Source organism: Ischnura elegans, chromosome 12 (assembly GCF_921293095.1).
Source record: "Ischnura elegans chromosome 12, ioIscEleg1.1, whole genome shotgun sequence".
NCBI lineage: Eukaryota > Metazoa > Arthropoda > Insecta > Odonata > Coenagrionidae > Ischnura > Ischnura elegans.
Window position 1 is genome coordinate 34,582,878 of NC_060257.1, and position 22,817 is coordinate 34,605,694.

General features: G+C 37.7%; 1 protein-coding gene and 2 non-coding genes across 4 annotated transcripts in view; 1 reads left to right on the forward strand and 2 right to left on the reverse strand.

Moving 5' to 3' along the window:
• The window catches only part of LOC124169455 (ras GTPase-activating protein raskol), a 548,145-nt gene that overhangs the window by 67,576 nt on the left and 457,752 nt on the right, over nt 1–22,817 (forward strand). Inside the window, exons 2-3 of one of the 2 annotated variants that reach the window (XM_046548067.1) lie at nt 12,293–12,432; nt 17,856–17,897. In XM_046548067.1, coding sequence (XP_046404023.1) covers nt 12,293–12,432; nt 17,856–17,897 — 182 coding nt within the window. The remainder of the gene's footprint in view (nt 1–12,292; nt 12,433–17,855; nt 17,898–22,817) is intronic. The other variant, XM_046548068.1, reaches the window with a different exon arrangement.
• On the reverse strand, nt 17,078–17,149 carry Trnah-gug. Its single transcript has one exon. It is a non-coding gene; the product is annotated as a tRNA-His (tRNA).
• Trnah-gug lies at nt 21,977–22,048 on the reverse strand. The gene has a single exon. It is a non-coding gene; the product is annotated as a tRNA-His (tRNA).

Below are 22,817 nucleotides of genomic sequence, written 5' to 3' on the forward strand. Positions count from 1 at the left end.
ATTAATAAAAATTCATAGAGTATAAATAATCAAACGGTTCATGTTATTCGTGAAGAGTTTTCGAGTGATGGGACATGGTAACCATAAGAAAAGTTGGCCATTAGTGACGTCCCGCAATAAGGAAAAAATCCAAAGCCGAGGGCATCTCTAAAAACCCCAACGCCGCGGCGTTGTAGTACCAGTCCATGGAAGAAGTTAGTTAATGAAACATAAATAGATTTAACTAAGATCGTGATACTTCTTCTGCTGCGTGAGTTTAAAACTTAATGAGAATAAAATTTCAAATCAAAAAAGGACACGAAAAGAAATTATAGTGTCGTAAACAGTCAATAAGCCCCATCATATCCACCATGCTGTGTCGGATTTTGCTGTTTCACTCTTGGTCCCAAGCTCATAAGCTGATTATACCTCTTATAAACGTTTACTTTTTTTCTAATTTCTATTTTGAATCCCTTGACTGGATGGCTGCTTGGCGCAATGTGCATAAAATGCGAAGGTTACCTGACGAGCCGAGGCTCAGTGCACAGTGTATGCATACAATCACCGGAGTGAAGCGGACGAGGTGTCGTAACAGCAGTGGCGCGGTCAGTTGCAAAAAGTAGCCGCTAGAGAAATGTCCTGCCTCGTCGCAGTGTAACCTCAGAGTGAACATGCTAAAAAAGATTTCCGTAAGTATAGAAGAGAACCGTGCCGAACGCCTCAGAGGTTTACGCCAGACACTTGCAGGCCTCTATGCAGATGAATATACATTTGTCGGTTTCTGAGCGGTGCAAGTTTGCAGAGCGCGAGGGGGGATTCAGCATAAAATTTTGGGAGGGTGTCATGGCCTGGGTCCGGGAGGTATGGAATACCCCCTGGAGAGAGGGGTATTTTTACTGTAGGGAATGCTAGGCTTTACGATAAATTCTACGCACACTTCTTTCACGTTTGGTACTTTTAGCCATGTATTTGCATATACACTCCATTTACTCTTTTAAAAGGATAAAAAATAATTAAACTAATGACAGTTAAAAATTTTGATAACTTTTGGTGGGTCATGTCCCCTTCCACTCCTCCAAGATCCGCCCCTGGCCGTAATTTAAGATGGTCGTATTGGCTGACTAAAGTGATAGCGTTTGTTTTGCGTCATTTATTTCGATTGGAAGTTCTATTTCAATAAATTATCTACGGACAAAGCAGGAGAAATATATTAATTTTTATAAAAATCATCTACAATATTTCAATTGCAATTTTTTTTACATTTTCCGTACCGTTAATGAAGAAGGGGTTTAAATGCTGGCCTCGACTTTTTGATTACTGCAAAGCCACCTCGACCGGTCTTGAATATGGTTCCCTGAGGTCTTAACAATTAGCCCCTTAAGGTCGGAGCCTCTTCTTCTTCTACTGAATGTAAGTTTTCGCGAAAATACATGCGAGCGTCTGTTCTCCAGCATTCTCATAATTTTCAAATGCCTTTGAAGTTAGGTGACGGTTACGAGTGTGCAGCGTTCGCCCTTTCTTTGCTGTAGTTTCAATGACATTTGAGAGTAAATAAGTACAAGAGTAACTGGGAACAAGAATACACAAGATGGCTGCGCAGTAACCAAAAGCTTTGGGCACCATTGCAACCCCCAACTTAAGTAGGTATTTTGTGTGGGAAACGGAAAAAGTTATTAGATGATATAACATTCAATATTAATGAAGTTTCCAATAGAAATAAAAAACCTATTAATAACCTTCCTAAGTAGTCTGCCACTCAGACCTGTCAGGCCAAAGTGATCTCGCATTAAGCCATTTCAACCTTGGTCGCTTGCGTAGTCCTAAAATTGCTCTTGTTTTTATTTATTTTTATGTATAGTAACATGTAGCCTAGTATTTCTTCCTTATACCCGAGGAATCAACGTATGGATACGATGTATTTATCGTAATGTTAGTGAATATGTGGATTTTATAACGAATCGGTTACGTATTTGAAATCGGTTAGCTCTTGGGGAATCTATCTCACAAAAGAGCGTAAAAGGCTTTTGGTATGCGTGTGGTGCCGTATTTTGAAATGAGAAAATATTGAATTGTTTAGGAATTCATTGTATTTTCTTAGCGCCAGGCACATTCTTCTCGAGTCAAGGCTAGAAACAGTGGCTCTCTTGAAGACAGCAGCCCCCGAATGACTCATATTGACGTGACTCATATATCGTGATAAAAGAAGAAAGGGAATGCGTTACAATGCAGATCCTTTCACTGACATCAAAGCTGGAAGTGACGAATTACGTAGAATTTTATCGATCTGCTACGCCATTACTCCTATTCACAATATGGTGCATAGACTGTCACCGTCAATCTTTCTAAAATGTCCGCAGCATGACGATTAGTCCAGATCAATCCATTCATTGCCAATATTTGCTGTACATTAATTACACTCGCGAGGGATGGCATTTAAACATTTTTAACTTGATATCCAGGCGTTGATCAGTCAGTCAGCAAGGGGGCTTCAGGCCCTAGTGGATGCGTTATACGAACGTTGCGAGGAGTTTGGGATGAGGATTAATCACAAGAAAACTAAGGTAATGCGGTTTTGTAAAGCATCACGAGCGAGGAAGGTGAGACTCAAGATAAAGGTGGGTGGTGAAAAACTTGAGCAGGTTGAGCAATTCAACTATTTAGGCAGTACGTTAGAGGAAAACGGATACAGTAGTAAGGACATCAGGAAGAGAATAGCATTAGCGAAGGAGGCGTTCATGAGCAGGAAGGAGCTTCTGAGAGGATCGTTGTGTAAGAGTTTAAAGAAAAGGTTAGTGAAGAGTTTGGTTTGGAGTGTAGCTCTCTACGGTGCGGAAACGTGGACTCTGAGGAAAGAAGACGAGAGAAGATTGGAGGCGTTCGAGATGTGGGTATGGAGAAGAATGGAGAAGGTGAAATGGACGGAGAGGAAAAGGAACGACGAAGTGCTGGAAATGGTTGGCGAGGAGAGAAAGCTTTTAGATGAGATACGCAGGAGACAGAAGGTTTGGATGGAGTTAGTGCTTAGCGGTGAGGGGATGTTGAAAATGGTGTTGGAGGGTAGAATGTTGGGGAAACGAGGGAGGGGAAGGAAATGAATAGGATTTTTAGATAGATTGAAAGAGAGTAGGCCTTACAGTGAATTAAAGAAGGCAGTGCTGGAAGGAAAAGGAGGCTCCCAGATCACCTCTTTAGTACTCCATGGAAACCTACCTTAATCGGTAGAATACTATAATAAATAATAGTATATCATATGAGTCAGTGGCGGATCTATTGGGGGGGTGGCTAAAGGGGCTATAGCCCCCCACCAGGGGCGCAGCTAGGAATTAAGGCTAGGGGAGGTTTCAGGCGCAACTAATACTGGGGTGTCTGGGCGTATGGCATACCTACCAGGGTAAGCGGGAGGTGCGAGGGCCCTCCGCCAAAAAAAAATTAAGATAAATGGTTAAAAATGGTGAGTTTTACGGCCTTCTGAGGGATATTTTATTAATCCTTACTCTATTATATAAGTAATATTAATCTAAATAAATAAAATAAATTAAACTTAAAAAATTGTCTGAGCTCTGGGGGGGCCCCCCAAAACCCCCCTCGCTGGGCCACTGCCCCCTACTTGGATATCCAAATTACGCTTGATAGAATGGTAATTTTTTTCGGACCCCCACTACTGCTGGGAGGTTACCCTCCTCTTAGCCCGCCCTTGTCGCTATCCTGGATCCGCCACTGATATGAGTATAAATTTAAATTTAAAACCCTAATTATAACTTATACTACCTTGAAATCCGGATCGCTCAGCCGTCAGCGACGCCAGTGGCAACTATTGAAAACATATACAATTGCAGGTTGGGTGACAAGATATCACTTTATAATATATTCGTTTAATCACTAACCACTTAATAAATTTTTTAGATTTACACCTATTAAAATGCGATTGCCAACCAAGGCCCAGGTATTTCACTAAAATTATCATAGCTATCTCAAGAATTGCGTTAGCAAATGAGGCGTTTGTGAACACGAAGGAGTTGACGAGAGGATTGTTACGTTGTAGTTCAAAAAGAAGGCTAGTGATCGGGAGTGTAGGAGGAACGATGAAGTGCTAGACTTGGTGGTTGAGGCGAGGTAGCTTCTAGGTGAGATACGGAAGAGACAGAAGGTAGAGAATACGAAATAGAGCCGTTAGCGGGGAGGGCATTTTGAAAACTGTGTTAGAGGGTAGAATGTTTAGTAAGCGAGGCAAAAAAAAATTTCCCCTCCTGGTTTTGGAACCCCCTCCCCGCCCGAACAAAATTCCTGGCTACGCCACTGGAAGTCCATGAAGGATTGAGAGACTGACATAATACTTGTTTAGTACTCCATGCAAACCTATACATTAATGGGTAGGATACTTTAGCAATAATAATAATAATCACAAAGCGAGTGTTTATGCGCAAGGTTGCTTCAAAACCGCGGGACATTCTAAAGGAAAGTACTGAATTGCGGTAGCATTCCATATATTGGCTTGGAATTGGGAGCATTCTTTCGAGTCAAGCCAAGAAGTGGGGGCTTGCAGAGAACTGAAGAGGCATGCCTAAGCCTCTTTCAAGCACAAGTAGCGCAACAGAATTCTCTGTGATCAAAAATCGAGTGTTTCGTCAGGCCTTACAACTACAGTTAATTTCATTCTCATTTCTTACTCATTAATGTAGTCGTCCGGAAATAGTCTCAATGGTAATATTAGATTCTATGGTCTATAATAGCTCATTTTTTACGTATAGATTGCAAATTTGACCTTCTATTTTTCCTCATTCCTCTTGTTAAACAGGTTTTAATAAAACAGAGCCGCAATGTCAATTAATCCATTTTTAATAGGTGATATGTTTCCATTTCGAATTAGCACGTTGGTTATCATGATTGCATAATGTTTAGTTTAACTGGTGACCTAGAATGGAAGAATTTTTCTATTCTGGCTTTGACAATCCGCCTGATTTTATGTAGGTATTATCATTATTATATCCCTAACATTTCCTCACCTCACCCACTATACCTTGCTCTATAAATACATTTTGAATGGGAGAAACTTTTCATAGTACTTAATTTTTACCGCAAGAAAAATTAACTTAGTCTTAATAATTACTTTTACTGATCGATATTACTATGTGGAACAAAACCTTGTGCAAAATTAGAAGATATTAAACTAATTAGAGGGTACTTTCTCGAACAGACCCTATATTTGGTTGAAAATGAGGCATTACACCAGCTCGAAAATATAATACTACTATAACTTTAAGTGCTGTTGTATGCCCTAAGGCGGATCAGCTGTTGCAATCATTGAATGCTGCCCTTGAAACACAACCACAAATTAATGATTCAAATTAAATCGTGTACGGTGCACGCGCTGGCATTCAAAAACTTTCCACTCTTCAGTTCGCTGGAATAATCGCCACCATTCGAGTAGTCTCCTCGCTTAAAAGACCTTGTCCAGACGAAATAATTAAGCGATTATGCACATTCCACCGAGCCGGTGATGTACTCGTATTCCAGCAATGAGACAACTTTAATGGTTTCAACCTTCGCGGTAGTCCATGCTGAATGACACTTGAATGCGAATGTTTTTTTTGTAGAGCGTTTTCTATGCGGAGAAAGAATGGTGTTTACGTAACGTTAAATATTCTCGTGCGTTATAAAACAGTTGGGCTTACAACACAGTATGTGTTTTGAGAAAAGCACCTAAATAAGAAAGGGGTAGTGATGTCAACGTGACGGAAATACACGCGTAAGGAATTTTCCTGGGAATATCAGTTGTATTTAATTTTGGCTCTGAAATAGGGCGAAATAGTTTTTTGAAGTTTTTAGGTTTCCTGTTCATTAATACAGGATTACATGGAGAACTTTCCGATTCACTTTTGGTTCTCCAGCCTCCGCAAGTCGACTGCCCTGTCCAATTCACAATAAGACCCATTCCCATTATTCTATGTTTGAACTTTATCCTCGCGTACATCTAAGTATTACCCTGAAAGCCACTTACAGAGGTTTTTGGCTGGAGTTGAACCGTCACCAACATACAAAGGAGGAGTAAAATTTACTTCCACGAACATGCGCCACGCAAAATGTACGTTGCATATTACACATAAGCAGTGGGATTAATCAATATCCTACGTATGAAAGCAATCTGCCTCTGAAGCTAGAAAATGATGCTGTTAGAAATTCAAGAAAAATTCATAAACAAGCATTAAGGAATAGAAAAGTTAGTTAGCTACAATACCAGTCAACTAACTTATCTCTAAGTCATTACGCTGTTGTTATAGTCTCTTATCGCACGCGGAAAAAACTACGTTCTAGATCTATCTGTAATACAGTCTATCTCTCTTATTTTATTATTATGGTCTGATCTACCGTAGTATGTTGACTTTCCTAAGACATGGCTAAATTCGTCGGAAAATATAGATGTATAGATATTTCATTTGCTTTAGGATTGTCCTTTGGAGCAAGTACATTCACACATAAGTGCGAGAAAATCTTGTTGAATTTTTAATGGGACATTGAACTTTGTTATTCATTTTTGTGAAAAAAAATATTAACATGAGCATCTGGAAAAGTAATACACTCAACAGATCCACTTTCAATATATTGACATAGTCATCAAATTTCAAGTTAAATAGAGAAAAATACAGTCATCAGAGTAAATTTCATAATAAATAGACAATATACAGTATTTCATGCACAGAAAATATGATAAATTTCAATATTTTAACAAAAACATCAAATTTCATTTAAATAAAATAAGGATAATCTTTCTTTAAAATTTTCTACTGTCATGATGTCTCTCAGATGTTGGGGAATGGAATTACAAACATTACATGATTTTACATAAAAGGAATTTTGATTCATGGAATGCATATAATGGATACATATAATGATCTTGAATTTACATAATCGTATTAGTCTAGCTGTCAATCTGTGCTCTGACAGAAATTCCCATCCGAGTTGTTCTAAGACGTCAGTGACACTAACAAAACTATCCTAACGGCTTTTCACGTGCCTAGCTGTCTCTGTATGTTCTACAGTCTATGTCTCTAATTTGTTATGACCTAATCTACTCTTTCCCCATTAATTATCTTGCCCAAATTTCTCCCCTCTTAAACGACTTTTATCATACGTCCTCTCTTGCAATTAGTTTTCGCTCTTTCCAAACCTCTTGACTTTTGGAAGTTTCCTTTCCTCAGCCACCATTTGCCTTTCTCTCTATTCACTTCACCTCATTTATTTTTCTCTCATCCCACATCACTAACTTCTCCAGTCTTCTCTCGTCTTCCTTCCTCATGGACCACGTTTCCGCTCCTTAAGTTTCTACAATGTAGAATCTACATATATTGATTTTTTATATCTCTTGACTTTTATGTTTGATATTGATTCAGTTTTTTTATTTATAAATCTTGAAGAAGTTTGAATGAAAATTTTTGCCAACGTTTCTGACAATAGAAACTCTTCCTCTGGTTTTTTTTGCAATGAATTGTATTTCATTTTGAAATCAAAGTCATTGGAAAAAAATGAAGGTGCACAAATATACATGGTTGGAAAAAAATTTGCGTTTAAAATTCTTCAAGACTTGTACTCCAAGACACTGAATCAAAACAAAGTGCTACACTCCAGACCACACTAGTCACTATCTTCTTTTTTCTCTGATTTCTGACTTACAAGATTCTCTAACGAGCTCTTTTTTGTTTATGATTGCTTCATTTACCTATGTATTTTTCCTCATGTCCCAATTGCTGTTTTTATGGAATGGAAACCAATTAGTTTGCTGTCTCGCAGAGGTTGAGGATGATAGCTCAGAAATGATTGGAAGAGAATTTGAATTATGCGTAGAATTACAGGGGTAGCTACTATTGAGGATTTAAAAGAGATATAACACGAATTTTGGAGGACAGACAGTTAATAAGGATAAGGGGTGATTCGCAAAATTTTTGCACTAGCATTTTGTGCAAGAATACTAAAATTTTCGAAGTCAAAGGCTTTCTAAGCCGTAAAAATGATTTTAAAAAGTATCGCAACCATGGTCGCTGTTTTTAAATATGCGTTGAGGAACGTAATCAGTGAATTTTTTTTTCCCTATATTTTGGTTTCATATTATTAAGCCAGAAACCTTATGCAGTGTTACTATCTACAGACTTTACATCGTTTCATAACAGAAAGAAATAATAATAACTCAGATAATCACGTTTTTATTCCCTTTGATTTCAGTAATCAACTTTGTACGGTATGGAGGCAATTTATTAACACGTAATGCTTTTTTGTAATTACTGTGACGTTTTCGCCTATTTTCTAATATTTTTATAGCAAACTTTGTGCAATCCTGGGATTAAGGGTGCTTAACTGAACTACAATGAACCAACTGTTCAGCAACGTTATCCCTAATTAATCACCCTGATTCTCCTTCGGCCATCCTCATTTGCGCAGGACTATCATGAAAATAAAACTTTAAAGACGGTCAAAGATTTACATCCATCTCAGAGCACAGATCAAGACGCATAAAACGGAGCGAGTAATTAAAGGCATATATTGTTCGCCTTCTTTCGTTGTCGGTGAGTACATGAGTACATGAGAGCGCTTTTCATCCCTTAGGGTCGAAGACCTTCGAAGGGATGAAAAGCGCTATTTAGGGAACATCCGATGCTCACTCGCAGAGTGACTTGAAGGTCGTGATGTAGTTGGTGGGGGAAAAGATGGGCGACTTACGCCCAGGATCAAAGGCAAGGCCGTCACATTTAAGTGGGCCCATCGCGCGAAAATAAACCGTCAAGAAAAGGACGTAGTTCTTAGAAGTGCGAGATGATTAAAAGGCCATTTCGATTATTACAGCTTTCCCTGTCCAAATGCTTTTGTTTGAAAGTCTGGTGGAAAGTTTATAGATTCTAGAGAGGGAAATAAAATTCACTTCGAACTTTCCACACTGAATATTCAATCATTTCCATATTTTCTATATATTTTTTATTGTCATGAAGGTAAAACTTGTTAAACCAAGCTTTTGATCAAATCAAGCAAGGGTGTATCCAGGATCATAACTAGGGGGGGCAAGCCATGGAGTAGGGGGGCAAAGCCATGGGATTTATGAGATTATTTCCTTGAAAAATAGTAATATTTTAGTTACAATTGATATACTAATATATATAATTTTTCGTGGGTTTAAAGAAAATTTGTTGAATACTTTCGTTTCAATTCAGTACTGATTTTGCTTAAAGACTTGAGGGCTTCTAGGGTGGGGGCATCTGCCACCCCCTGTCCCTCGCTGGGCACATCCATGAAACCAAGGCATCCCGTGAAAATGATATAACAGTATCTAGTCCATGTTCATCGTTAGTAAATATTCAATGTGGAACATTCTTAGGGAATTTTATTTCTTAATATTTTGGTTTTAAGCCAGAAACCTTGTGTAGTGTTAGAATCTACAGACTTTACATAGTTTCATATCAACAACTCATAAATTATGACACAGCCAATCACTTCTTTGATTTCATTTATTTCAGTTATTAGCTTTGCACGGTATGAACGCATTGTACTAATGCTCAATGCTTTTTGGTAGGTGTTTTGACTGTTTCGCCTTTTTTATAACATTTTCTAGCAATCTACTACATTAATTTCATACTCGCACTTTTTCCGTCTTCTTGCATTAAACTGACTTAATCGTAACTTCCTCAGTCGCGGGTTTAATGCCGTTATTTTTTTTCTGAATTTCATGCTTTATGGTTTATTAGATGTTAAAAAACAACATAGGCGATTTATGTGCTTCTGAATGATGCTGTTATCCGTCAGGGAGCACTGAACAAGTTGCAATAGCTATATTTCTCATAGGCAAACAGTAAAAAGTTCAAGCGTCGATGTATTGTATACAATGCGCCAGTATTAATTTATTGTAAACATCATCATTCATAGCCCTGGAGAAGGTACAAGAAATACATCGAAACGTTGGTTAACAATTTTGCATATCATTCTCAGACCTATACTCAAAGACGTTATTCATTACTAAATAATTGAGGCCAAGAAAAGGATATCGAATTATATGTGATGTTCCACTGGTCCATTTTTCCCCAATACTAATGAAACAAAATAATAATAATAATATAACTTTATTCCATTTACATTCAAAAATATTACATTAGAAAACACTTAAATAATTATGGAATATATAGGTACCCCTTATTGAATAGTTATGGGGCTACCATCTTGCAATTTTTACATAGGTCTGGTGCTAGCACTCATGAGAAGTAAAATTTCTTTGCATTCAGTTATTTGTTATCTTGCCGATTGCATTCATTATTACAATATGATATTTTAAATATTAACTCAAGAATAACTATCTTTCTTATATAAAATTTGTAAAAATATCACTGGAAAACCCGTCATTGGTTGTTAAAGAGGGGTGCGCAGCTTTAAAAATTTTATTCAATGCAATTCCATTGCCACGCATTTCCATAATTTCCATGTGTTTTTACCCATTTCTGTTCATCTCTCTTCATTTATGTAGATTTAAGTCCATGTTTATCGATTTACGTCCGTTTTTTGTTCATTTCGATCAATTTCTAAGCACTTCCATCCATTAAATCCATTTCTTGGTTATATCTCAAAAATCGTGCCCTATTTCTTAGAGTTGCATACTCCTCCGATTATACATTACATGTATTGTAAACTGGTTGCCTAATAATATCGATTTGCGGCCATTTTTGTTAATTTCCATCCACTTCTAGCAACTTCAATCCATTGCTGTCCATTAAATACACCTCTATCCATTTATTGATCTCTCTCAAACATCTTACCCGAAGTATTTCCCATATTCGCATGACCCTCGGATTTTTTATTACGTAGATTATAAACTGGTTGCCTGATCATATCGATTTACAAACTTTTTTGTCAATTTCTTGATCATTTCTCAAAAAGCGAACCCAATTTCTAAGAGTTGCATCCCTCGGATTTTTTATTGCGTAGATTGTGAACTGGTTGCCTGGTACGAAACGTATTCCTGGTTATACATCTCAGGGGTATCGAAGTTTTTCATCCAGTTGATTTCAGCCACAGCCTATTTGCGTTGGGAAAATCGTCTCCCCAGGAGTTCACGTCGGCTCCACTCTCCCTCACGTCGCTTATCTATGAATACAACGGTTCGAATCTCTTTTCTCCGTTCGGAAACCCTTTCCACGACGAAGAAGAACGTCCCCTTTCGTTCGGAGAATATCGAAGCTCCCTCCCTTTACCCCCCGAATGGTTGTCGAAGCTCGCCGAGTTGAATGGCTTCCTTGTGAAGGATTTACGCGCGATCGTGCGCTATAGATGTTCCGACTTGCAAAAGTGAAAGGGGTGTTCGGAGAACTCGTTTGGTCCGGAGAAAGGGTATGGGGGTATGGTACGTACACAGCGAGATTGGCTAACCTTTCTTGGCAGGGGTCAGATAAATTGGGAGATTACACTTGAGCGGGTCTCTCCAGACAGCTTCGAAATCGATTCCCGATCCTATTTCTCTGTAGCCTCTACATGCATATAGAAACCTGGAAGTCACGCACGGGATTTATTTTAATTTATTTATATCATGACTTCATTGTTCACCCAACATGTAAAACATATTTATATAAAAAAAACTCTTATACTAATCTATTATCTATTTATCACAAATGTGAAAGCTAGCTAAAAATTCCATGCATCATAAAAGCAAAATTCTGGTTTTGATCACCAAAACTGAATATTTCAGGAAATATGTTATATTCGTAGTAAAAATGACCTATAAAATAGCACTGAGCAACCGAAACCTGGGTCTTTCAACATTAAAGTAAGTGTGTAGTTTATTATTTTTGCAGTTTGAAGATCAACAACTTCAGCAATGTATCGCCTGAGATTATAAATATATATATCTCCCAATATCCGATCCGATTCCGAGGTTCGGCTTCATCCCAATAGCATGAATAGAGATCAAAGACCATCTAAGCAGCAGTTGCAACTCGACGATAGAAAAGGCGGGAGTGTCAATAACAATACGAACCAATTACGATCGCCTAGGTGAAGGTAAAATAAGTGATCTATCCGAAAAAACCGTTCGGGTTGGAGCACCGAGGGTCACTGAGGGTGGGGTCATAAAATATCGTGGTCGTATTATTGGTGCATGCACGCTTTTCTCGTGACTAGTGCTCAACCCTCTTCAAACGGAATTATCGATGCGCAGACATCGTCTTATGAGGCTCGCAACAACATTGCCATATCCAACTTTACCCATCTTGGGATTATCTTGTCTTCCTTGTATTACTTCGAGTACCGAAGCATGTCTCATGAACTTCCCCCTTCCTCTTCTCTCTTGCAGACAAAGAAGCAGTGACGGGTCATCGGCCGAGTAATGCACTCAAAGACGACAAAGTTCCCCTGGTGGCATGGGAACCCTACTTTTGCGTGTTGCTACAAGACGAACAGACACTCACAGCGTACCGGAGTGAAGAGATGTCGGTGAGTAATCAAATTTAAACGTACTATAGTCTTCATGTAATCATGTCTTCATTTGTTTCTTTTTTTAGCTATAAAGCTGGGTTCACACGTTTTTATTGACTACTATGATGGTATTCCGAATGAATTCAACTGATTCAGGTGTGATATTATGGAGGTTCGGCATTAAAATAAAAGGAAATAGCACTTTTGCATAATTATTTTAATGCGTACGACGCGTTTCGGCTCACAGAGCCATCACCTGTTGCAACAGTCATTATCTGATCTGGTACCAGGTATTAAATTTGCATACCAGATAATACATACTTTGCTTAACGTGTATTGGTCATACGCATTAAGATAAATGTAGAAAAGTAAAACTACCTTTTATTTCAATCCTATGGTGGTAAATGATCCTCTCGGGTTGAATAGTAGTTGACTGTATGAGTCGGGGGAATAGTAACTGACTACTAAGATAGTTGCTCCAAAACTATATCTCGCTGCTATTACCAACATAAAGGTGTCCCAAGAGTGCCAATGTGCGTCGTGATGGTAGAGGTAGGGAAACAAAAGGAGTGGCAGTTGCGAAAGAGAAATAATTTAACGTCCTTTTCTCCAAGAAAAACTGAGATCGATTGTCGCCTTAACTTTGGCCCCTTATTAGTAATAAATTGACAGAGCAATCTGTAATTACATTCTTTGCCTCTGCAGTTAAATTCTGTAGTGTAACTAGGGATAGGCTCTGGGGGGGGAGGGGAAATGGGATGGCCCGGGGTGGCAACCCCCCCCCCCCCCCGAGGCAACGGGGTCTGGGAATTTTTTTGAAAAATGACATACCTGGAAATATATTTTACATCATTTTGGCACTTTTATTGACTTAACTTAAAGCAGATTCAATTATTGTATGACAAAACTAGATAATATTTTTAAATAAATTTTAAATTTCTGTGAGGCCTTGGGGGGGGGGGATCTATCCCCTTATCCCCCCCATAGTTGCGCCATTGGTTAATTAACAAATGACCCTTGCGGTACATTCTTAGCTGTCGACTCCTTCTGCGTTAAAAGTTGAACTGCTTCAGCTGCGGTAATAGATCGAATCAATGCCTCGTTCGATTCGAGCTATCTACTCAGCGCTTCGCAGTCGCTGTCTGCTCATACGAGTCGAGGCTATAGTGGTCAACTTTGACGTGTAAACCCAGCTTAACTTTGTGGAACCTAGAATCCATGGTTAAATATCGATCAACTCGATGATGCAATCGAAAACATAAAATCTATAAAATTGATGATTCAATGGATAAAAATCGATATTTAACCATGGGTCGATAGATTTAAGTAATCATATTTGGGTCAACATTGCCATTTTTCGCTTTTAGTTGCATGAGTGGGTCATTTAAAGGTTTAAGTTTTGCCAAATGGGAAATTCTAAATGCCTAAGATATGCTGAGACGAATCCATTGGTGGCAAATACAGCTGGGCTTTTTGCAGATAAACAAATAACAAGTAGAGCTTTCAGGTGTGCTGGGGTGCATTTTTGATGCAAAATGAAAGAATTAAATGCTAGCATTTTTCATTTGCATTGAGAATAATTGGAGGTCAGTGTTGTATACAAGCTAAATCACTTTTTTATTATGACAGTGAATCGGGTTATTTGGTTTACACAATAATATTGGTCTCTTGTACCAAGCGTCGCGAAAAAATTATTTGAAATCATGTTTTAATTTAAAAATTTAGATTTCAACTTTTGGTCACACTTGAACATTTTCGGGCATATCACGTCATTGATATACTGGCATTGTGATGCAAAAACTAGAACTTTGCATGTAAAAACATAGCTGTGACAGAATTAGTTCATCCTGAGTTACCTACCTGCTGAATCCTAACGCCTAGCTTTCGAAGTATGGTTAGTAATAATAAGGTGCAATTGGCCCCAGGTGTAAGAAGTTTGATTAAAAGGAATACCTAATGTAGTGGGCTATGCCAGGGAGGAGTCGTCGAATCCTTAAAACTTAAAATAGCAACCTACAATTCTTCCTAAGATTTTGACTACGTTAAGCTAAACGGTCTTCATGCTTCTTTAACAGGGCATATGTGGCTTAGTATTTTATGCTTTCAATTTTTGTAGGTCCTTGAGTGAAAATGTATGGTAAGAATTGCCCTGGGGGGTCTCCTGAGTAATTTGAGATATCCATCTTACGTTAAAGGTTAGTCGATTCGTAAATAATTGTTGCATAAACAGCTGCGCTAATTTAAGCCGAAGTAATAGTGTATGAAACACAGATCTGAAATTAGCTCGATGTATTCATGTGCTTTACCTCCTGTAGAAAGTATATTGTCCATTTCAGGGGCCAGTATAATCTGCTTTTAGTAGGTCTTAGTCAAATGTAACTGTAATATGTGATACCGGTTCTACTCATGTCATGTTGTTTAGCATTTTAGACTCTTAAGCTTATCTCTAGATTAAGTAATGAGCATGCTAGTAGCAATAATTTGCAACGCCAAATTAACTATGTGAAGGGGTTTACCTCCTTATGGGAATATCTGTCTCTTTTGTTCGCATGTGGGTCATTAATTTTGTCTATAAATAAGTCAGCTCGAGCTTCCTGTTGGAAAAGTTTTATGAATTGGCCTGTGGAATTACAGCTTATTTAATATATGCCTACCGTTGTGGATTCATCGTTTTAATGACGAAAAACTTTGATTGACTTTCAGCCAGTAAAATTCAAATTAAAAAAATATTCATCTATGGCGCTAATTTTGCCCCAAAATAATATTACCAATTTCCTCAGACTTTATAATTGGTAAATAATAATCTTTTTAATTATCTTCATGCCCTCAGGCGTTAATCGAATGGATACTGCGTAAAATTATCAAACAGATTCCATTTCATTTAGTTAAACATGAAATAATTTTTATACTGTAACCACATAAAAATTTAATTTCTGTACGGGTCTATTTTTTTCTCAAATTCATTTATTGCATCCGAAAGTATTTTAAATAAACACTCTAGTTATGATTAAAAATCATTTCGATGTAAAAATTCAGGATTATGAAGAATTGCCTTTAATGTCCACGTTTTAAAATTAAGGATACGTTCAAATAGACATTTGTTACGTTTATTTCTGTTTCATCGTGTTTTACGCGAGTTTTTGTTAGTTCGGGCGCTCATCAAATTTTTGAGATGCTTTCATTTTCCAGTCAGGTGAAAAATATGAGTTCTTTTATCGAGTACTATCTCACGGCTAATTTGGAGACTATCTCGGGCCGAATGTTTGCTGCTTTTAAGAAAGCGAGCTTTTGGGATAGAATAGTTATGATGACTTCTATTCTCCGCTTGCATTCAGTTTTATCAAACTATAGATAGCCCATAAAAGTGAGAACCAGCTACATTTCGTGATGATGGGCCATAAATTTGAAATGCACGTTGGCATATGTTTGCTTTCAAAGTTCTTTTTGTTTGTTGCCCATTATAACGGGAAAGTTGTTATCTGGGTGAGGAGTAGTTGCCATAAAAAATTTAAAGTTCTTTTCATCGCAAATATCTGGGGTGTTATTTAAATAATTCACGTGAAGTAAGGAAATTAAAAATGATATTTCAACAAGGTGCTTGGCGTTCCAGCACTTAAAAAATCTATTTTCAATTTCAAATTAGGGAAAAAGGAACAAATGTATTGATATTTTACATGATTAAGATTGAAAGTGCACGAGTTTATCTCTGTGAATGATTTGGTTTCATAGTGTTTACTACTTTGGATAATTGACTGAATGATAGACCCTCGGTAAGCCATCTGAATGGGATTTGATTGGATATTGTGTAATCTTGGAAAATATCATAAATACATGACTGAAACCTGTCTTAAAATATTTAATTCTGTATTCATATCTTTAGATCAGAGAATGATACTCATTCCCAAAATTTTCTTCTCTTTCCTGTCAAGGGGCTGTTCAAGCACTATATAGGACGATTTATAATTAAATCGAACCCCTCCTTGCCCCATCTGAGGTAGTTCCAAGGTTCAGCTACCCCACCTCTATCAGTATTATGCTAGATATCAGAGTTTTTCAATCTAAATTCAATTGGTGAATCATTTTCGTGTCTGTCTCGGAGTCACTCTACGTTCCGGTCGGCGATTCGTCGATTCCGTGCGCATTTTATGGCGACCAGCATTGCATTGTTTTGAGCTTAGGGAAATTATTAAGTATTTGGGCTCAAATTTCGATGACTTCAGAGATTTAGCAAAATATGGTCAATTGAATGGAAATTCGTGACCGCTCACGGCGCGCGAGTTAGTTAGTGGTAGCTATTAGAACAACTCCGTTTATGGAGCTCTAAACTATCGAAAGTCTATGCAAATGATTGCACGATTGATACGCCGTTTGTGGTCGAAAGAAAATATCAGTTATTTCCTGCACTATCTCAAGTTTAGTGGGTGAATTCTCTAATGCTGCCATTGATTCGTAGTCAGTATCCTTAACGAGTTTCGGAACAAAATTTCTGTGTGCCTCAAAAATGATTATTGCCCTATTGCTGTGTCACAGCGTTTGAATGTAATTATAAAATATTATAAATCAAATAATTTTATAAGAAAAGCTTGAAAACAAGGATACGTACTCTCATTGAAAAATAGAATCCAAAAAAATAGGCCTCATGCCGTTTCAGTGTCTGAAACACTGCCGTGACCAGGATTCGAACCTGGGTTGTTGCGGCCACAACGCAAAGTACTAACCACTATACGATCACGGCTATCGAGGCTTACAGAAACGCGACTTTCACTGGCAGATATTTCAAAATAAGGATTCATTCTGGTGGAACAGTCCAATGACAGCTTTAACGGCTCGAGGCTGCCTAGGGAACAGTACTCCTAACTTTTGATACTGGCGTATTATTTCATTTCATTCAATTACTACGTAATTATGGAAATATTATGGTTAGGGGAGTTTAAAATTACCTGATAGGTTTTTCAGCCATTTCGAAATGACTTTTCACGTGAAAATATCCCGCAACTTTTCGCGAATGTATCCCGAATTTTATTGTGTGAATGCACGATAGTTCCAACGATCTCTGGAACAATCGAAATCAGAACGAGGCGCAATAAAACTCGAAGATAAAGACTTGATCTCGATTTCCTTCGATCTTAGATTATTAAAAATCGATTATCGATTTTTATCGAAATCGATTGTTCCACCAATAAACGCAGTTCAACCGACAAAATTGAAAATCATCATTCACTCCGCGGGAACCTGAGAATGCGACGTCTTACATAGTGCTTGAACGGTACCTTATTGGTAGTTTCCCATCTTTTTTTCTGGGATTTATGATTACTAACTCAGTCAGTAATGAAATTCTTTCTGTCTTCTCTTTTTCCCTTATCCTATTCCCACGTACCAATTATCCCTGTCAATACCCTTTCTCCAAACCCCTCGGAAACCTTTCTTTCTTCTCTTTTCAGATATTTCCCGGTACACCTTCTCGTCTGCGGTCGCAAAACAAGGTACGCCAGAAAAAAATAAGGCATTGATGTCCCCTTTTTTTGATTGTTTTGTAAATATGTTGCTCTGTGTAAGGTCCTCTTTCCGTTCATGTAATAATATTTTTTATTCTTTTTTATTTTCTGTTGATGTCTTTTTAAATTGGTGTGTTGATTTTTATTTGTCTTTCTTAGTTTCTACCTTTGTAGTAACATTACTGCTTTGTTGATGGTGGGTACTACGTTTTGCTTCTAACGTTTGTATGCTAATTTGCTTTCATTTGCATGCCTGCTTAGTTTTTTTATGTTGATGCTTTCTGTTGCTTTTATGATTGGTGGTGTAATAATGTTGGCAGTTTTTATGTGCTAGCCATATTTTTGTGGACTGGATTATTGTGTGTGTTAATATTTTTTTAATTGTGGTGTAATGTGTTTTACTCAGTTACTTTGAAGATTATCTGCGTACGTTATTCGCATCGAGTCCAAGTTTCTCGGTTAATAAAAATTCATCTAACATTAAGTTTTCTATTCCTTGACGTAGGGGCTTGGTTAGAGCGATAAATGGTGCACCTTGTGTAAGAAATAGCCCTTCGAGTTATGTCTGAGTAGATTGCTATTGGACCTTAGGGTCAATCCTCTATATTATTTCTACTGTATAGATACCTTTTTCTCAACTGATACGCAACCGAACTCTACTAATGAGGTACCAAAATGCACAGAATTTATCAGAGAACATGCGACGGCATATCTTACTTCCTAAATATTGCTATTGTTTCCTAAAATTGGTTTTTACAAATTAAAAAAAATCGATTTAAAAAAAATAATCGATTCCGGCAAGATTGTCCTCATCCCAAGAATACAGTTAACGCCGTCGGATCCCACCATGCCTTTTAATTTGACTCCCAGACTATTTCCCATTAAGGTTTCCTATGCGATGACTATTAACAAGGCTCAGGGTCAGACTTTGCAAAGAGCTGGCTTATTCCTGCCTGACCCTGTATTCTCTCATGGCCAACTTTATGTAGCAACTCTTGGGTAAGATCTTTTCAAAATATTTTTGTAAATATTAAGGAAAACGCTAAACAATTATTAACAGAGGATAGAGGATACTTCCAATGTTGTGTTTAAAGAGGTCCTCTGACCTCAATTTGTACATGAACATTCCAATTAAATTTGTACATAAGACCCTGCCTTTTTTCTACATTTTAAAATTAGAAACGCGCCTATCCCTCTGTGGACCTGCATTGAAAAGAGCGGGGGAAGCCCGCTGGGAGCGGGCGCATCACGCTCGTTTAGATTATACGCAGTAACACTAGGCAAATACGAGATTCTCCGTATAATGGTAGAAGATGAAAATTATTATTGGTAGTACTACGAAGTGAAAATGAAACGCCAACTGGTATGCCAGCAATTACATTAATCATAATTTTTATCATCATTTGATACATTCTTGGTGAATTATGTGGGTATACTGTTCTCAGGATTCCCACCGGGTTAATTCTTTCATAATGGCCAACGTTTCAAGCTCCGTCTCGGCGCTCATCATCAGGTCTGAATGTTGATTTTTTTTTAAACGTTGGCCGTTATGAAAGAATTAACCCAGTGGGAATCCCGAGAACAGTTTACCCACATAATTTTATATTGTTACACAGGTCCATCGATAATGTATACAAGTAAATAAGGCGATTTTAGCCTTGTGTACCCATGAAACTCTCATGGTCTGAATTCCTTAAGTGGAATAAATAGACTCGTGTCGTAATTATTACTAAAACGTGAAAGAGGGCGCCATGGCAATAATCGCGACCTCAGCCGTGAAATGCATTTGTTTCTCTTGAATCGCTCGAGGCATTGTTCTACTTATGCCGCGCACGCATCTTAGGAATAATTATGCCGCATCGCATTGGTCAGATCAGGACGTATTCCGCGGACTTGAGATGGCGCTTCGCTCACCCTCGACAGGTCGCATTTCGCCTTGTTCGTAGCGCATGACTCGTTAAAAACTTGCGCTAACATTTTCAACTTTTCTGAGCACATGGAGTCAGTTATTATGCTAGTTTCGGGCAACGCAATCTGTGTTTTGTTAGATTACAATGCTGTACATAGCATGGAAAGGTTCCTCCGTTTTCGTTCTTCCGTTTCGTTATTTTCGGTTATTCAACTATAAAGCGCCCAATGTCAGTTTTTTGTTCAATAGAAGCTGTATACTCAAGGATATTTTAAGTTATTTGCGATAAGGTCGGTATCGTGATAGTTATTTTAAAAATTTTATGATTTTAAAATGTAGTTTACAAAAAAAATTGCTCAGTAGCCAATTTCTTAACGAAAATTCGAAAAATTATTTTTTACTGTAATTTTCCATTAATATCAACATGCTTCAGTAGCTTAAATCTATCTTGGCGCTTTATTTACGTTATAAACGCATTTTTTATTTGGTTTCAACAGAAGTTTCCTCTAAAAGCTCTGTTTTCAGTGTGCTTTGTCACATTTTATTCCAGAATATGATATTAAATAATAAAATCCAGTTTCAGCGAAAATATTATACTCTTGCACCAGTATCATGAGTTTGAAATTTGTTTTACTTAATAGCTATTAAATGTGGCGGAAAAAGATATTGAATTATATGGCCGAGTGGTCTGTAAGATGTGTTGTGTGAGAATTTAGATGCAGAGCCTCTACTGGCGTGCCCCGAAAAGGTCTGCTGGAAACAGCAGGATTGGTCGTACCATAACAGTGGGTGGACTAAAATTGTGATTTCGAAATTCATTACCTGATAATTTGTGTAAAAAAGTAATCCACTCGCAAAACTAGATTGTATCAGGCTTAACTTTGTGAAAATCCATTGTAAACAATCAAAAGGTTTGGTACCTTTTCACACAATTTCTCATAATGGGGTTCTCTCATAAAATTAAAATGTTAATTTTTTACATGTATAGATGAGTAGGTTAAAGTTATAAATGTTTGCAAAATATTACTTCATAATTCTCAATATTATTGTTGCTACAGAGCTTCAAAGTTCGCGAAAATCACTGAATTCTTTCGCGCTACCAAAACGCCATGTGACGTCTGAATGCGAGTAAACAGATTCGTTCCATGGCAATAACAAACAGTAAGGACGACGACAAACAGCTACGACGACACTGATTCATTACTATAAGGATGTGTCAAAAACAATTGTGAACAGTTTTAAAGATTTTACGGTGCACGTATTACGCAATGGCTGAATCCGACTTCGTAAAGGTGTATTCTGGGAACATTCTGAAGGTATATTAATTCATGGTCGCTTATTTCTTCTACGGAAATAAGGATTTCTATGGTTTCAGTTATTATGTATGCATATTTTATATGACTGATGATGAAATTAACATGTATTGCTGCGAAAAAATAAATTTTACTGAGAAAAAAGTACTGAGAGGTACATAGGTTTTTCCAAAACTGGGACAATAGACTACTGGCACCATGTAAATGTTTACTGTTTACTGGTCCCTGGCGTCACGCTAAGCCAACATGGCAATGGGTCGTTTGGAGCGCAAGATTACTGTACAATTTTCAAAGTGGAATTTGACGAATAATACGCAGGTTAGTGAAGAACTGCTTTCCCTGTACTTTTAAGTGTAGCGGATATATTTTTATCCCATAATCATCTATTTTCAGTGGAATTCCCCAATTGGGTTGCCACAAAATAAATATCTCATGCTGTCTGAAATACTGCCGTGACCAGGATTCGAACCTGGGTTATTGCAACCACTATGCGGCCATTAGTAGGCTTATTCATAGGCTTATTCGTTGGCATATTTGTAGGCTTATTCGTAGGTTTATTTGCCGTAATAGCAAAAGTCACTTCAGTGAATGGTCTAATGCTGTCATTAATTCATTGTTAGTATTTTTAGCGAGTTTGGGAACACGATGTCTAGCTGAGTGCCTCTATAATTGTTGTTGGACACCTAATTATTTTCACAATCGTTGCCTCATAATATTTGTATATAATTTATAGTATTTTAAACCAAATAATTCTATCAACAACGCTTGAAAACACGTGTACCTACTCTCATTGAAAAATAGACGCCAAAAAAATACGCCTCATGCCGTTTCAGTGTCTGAAACACTGCCGTGACCAGGATTCGAACCTGGGTTGTTGCGGCCACAACGCAAAGTACTAACCACTATACGATCACGGCTATCTCGAGGCTTGTATCTTTCCGACTTTCACAGGCGTATCTTTCAAAATAAGAATTCATTATGGCGGAACAACTAGCGCATTTGCTTCGAGGCTGACTGGGCCTCGAAGGGCTACGGACAGTAGGTACTCTTTGCTTGTGATTCAGGCATATTAAACTTCTCCATAATTCTTTAAATGTTGTAGCTGTGGAGAATGTTAATTTACTGTAAAGATTTTTCAGCTGTTTCCGAGTGAGTTTTCAAAATTACAAAAAGAAACGGTTTTAAGTTTTGATTTTTCCTTCGTTTAACTTCCATTTTTTCCATAGAATCACGGACAGTGAAATTTTCAAGGTAAGGGTAGTGAATCTCATGAAAATAAGTTTTGATATCTTAAACGCGTTTTGGCTTCAGGAGACATTCATTATACCAAAATTCACAATGGCGGAATATTTCGAGAAGTTGATGAATTTTAATTGCTATTGTCGAATAATTACCATGGAGGCCCAATGTTTTTCTGCGACAGTTAGTAGCATATTACTAGTAAGTTATGCGCCACACTTTTCTTTTGAGTGATGCCATTTTTGTATCTCTATAGGACCCATTCGAAATTCTCGAGGAATGTCGGTCTACTAACGCCGCGCGCGAGTCATATAAATATTTACACCATGACTGGCCATAATGCATTTCGAGCACTCTAACGCTTCCTGCATATTTCGAGTGCCACTTTATGACAAAGAGGTCTCTTCACTAGCTCGACCCCTGGTATTGACTTTTTCTGAGAACTTA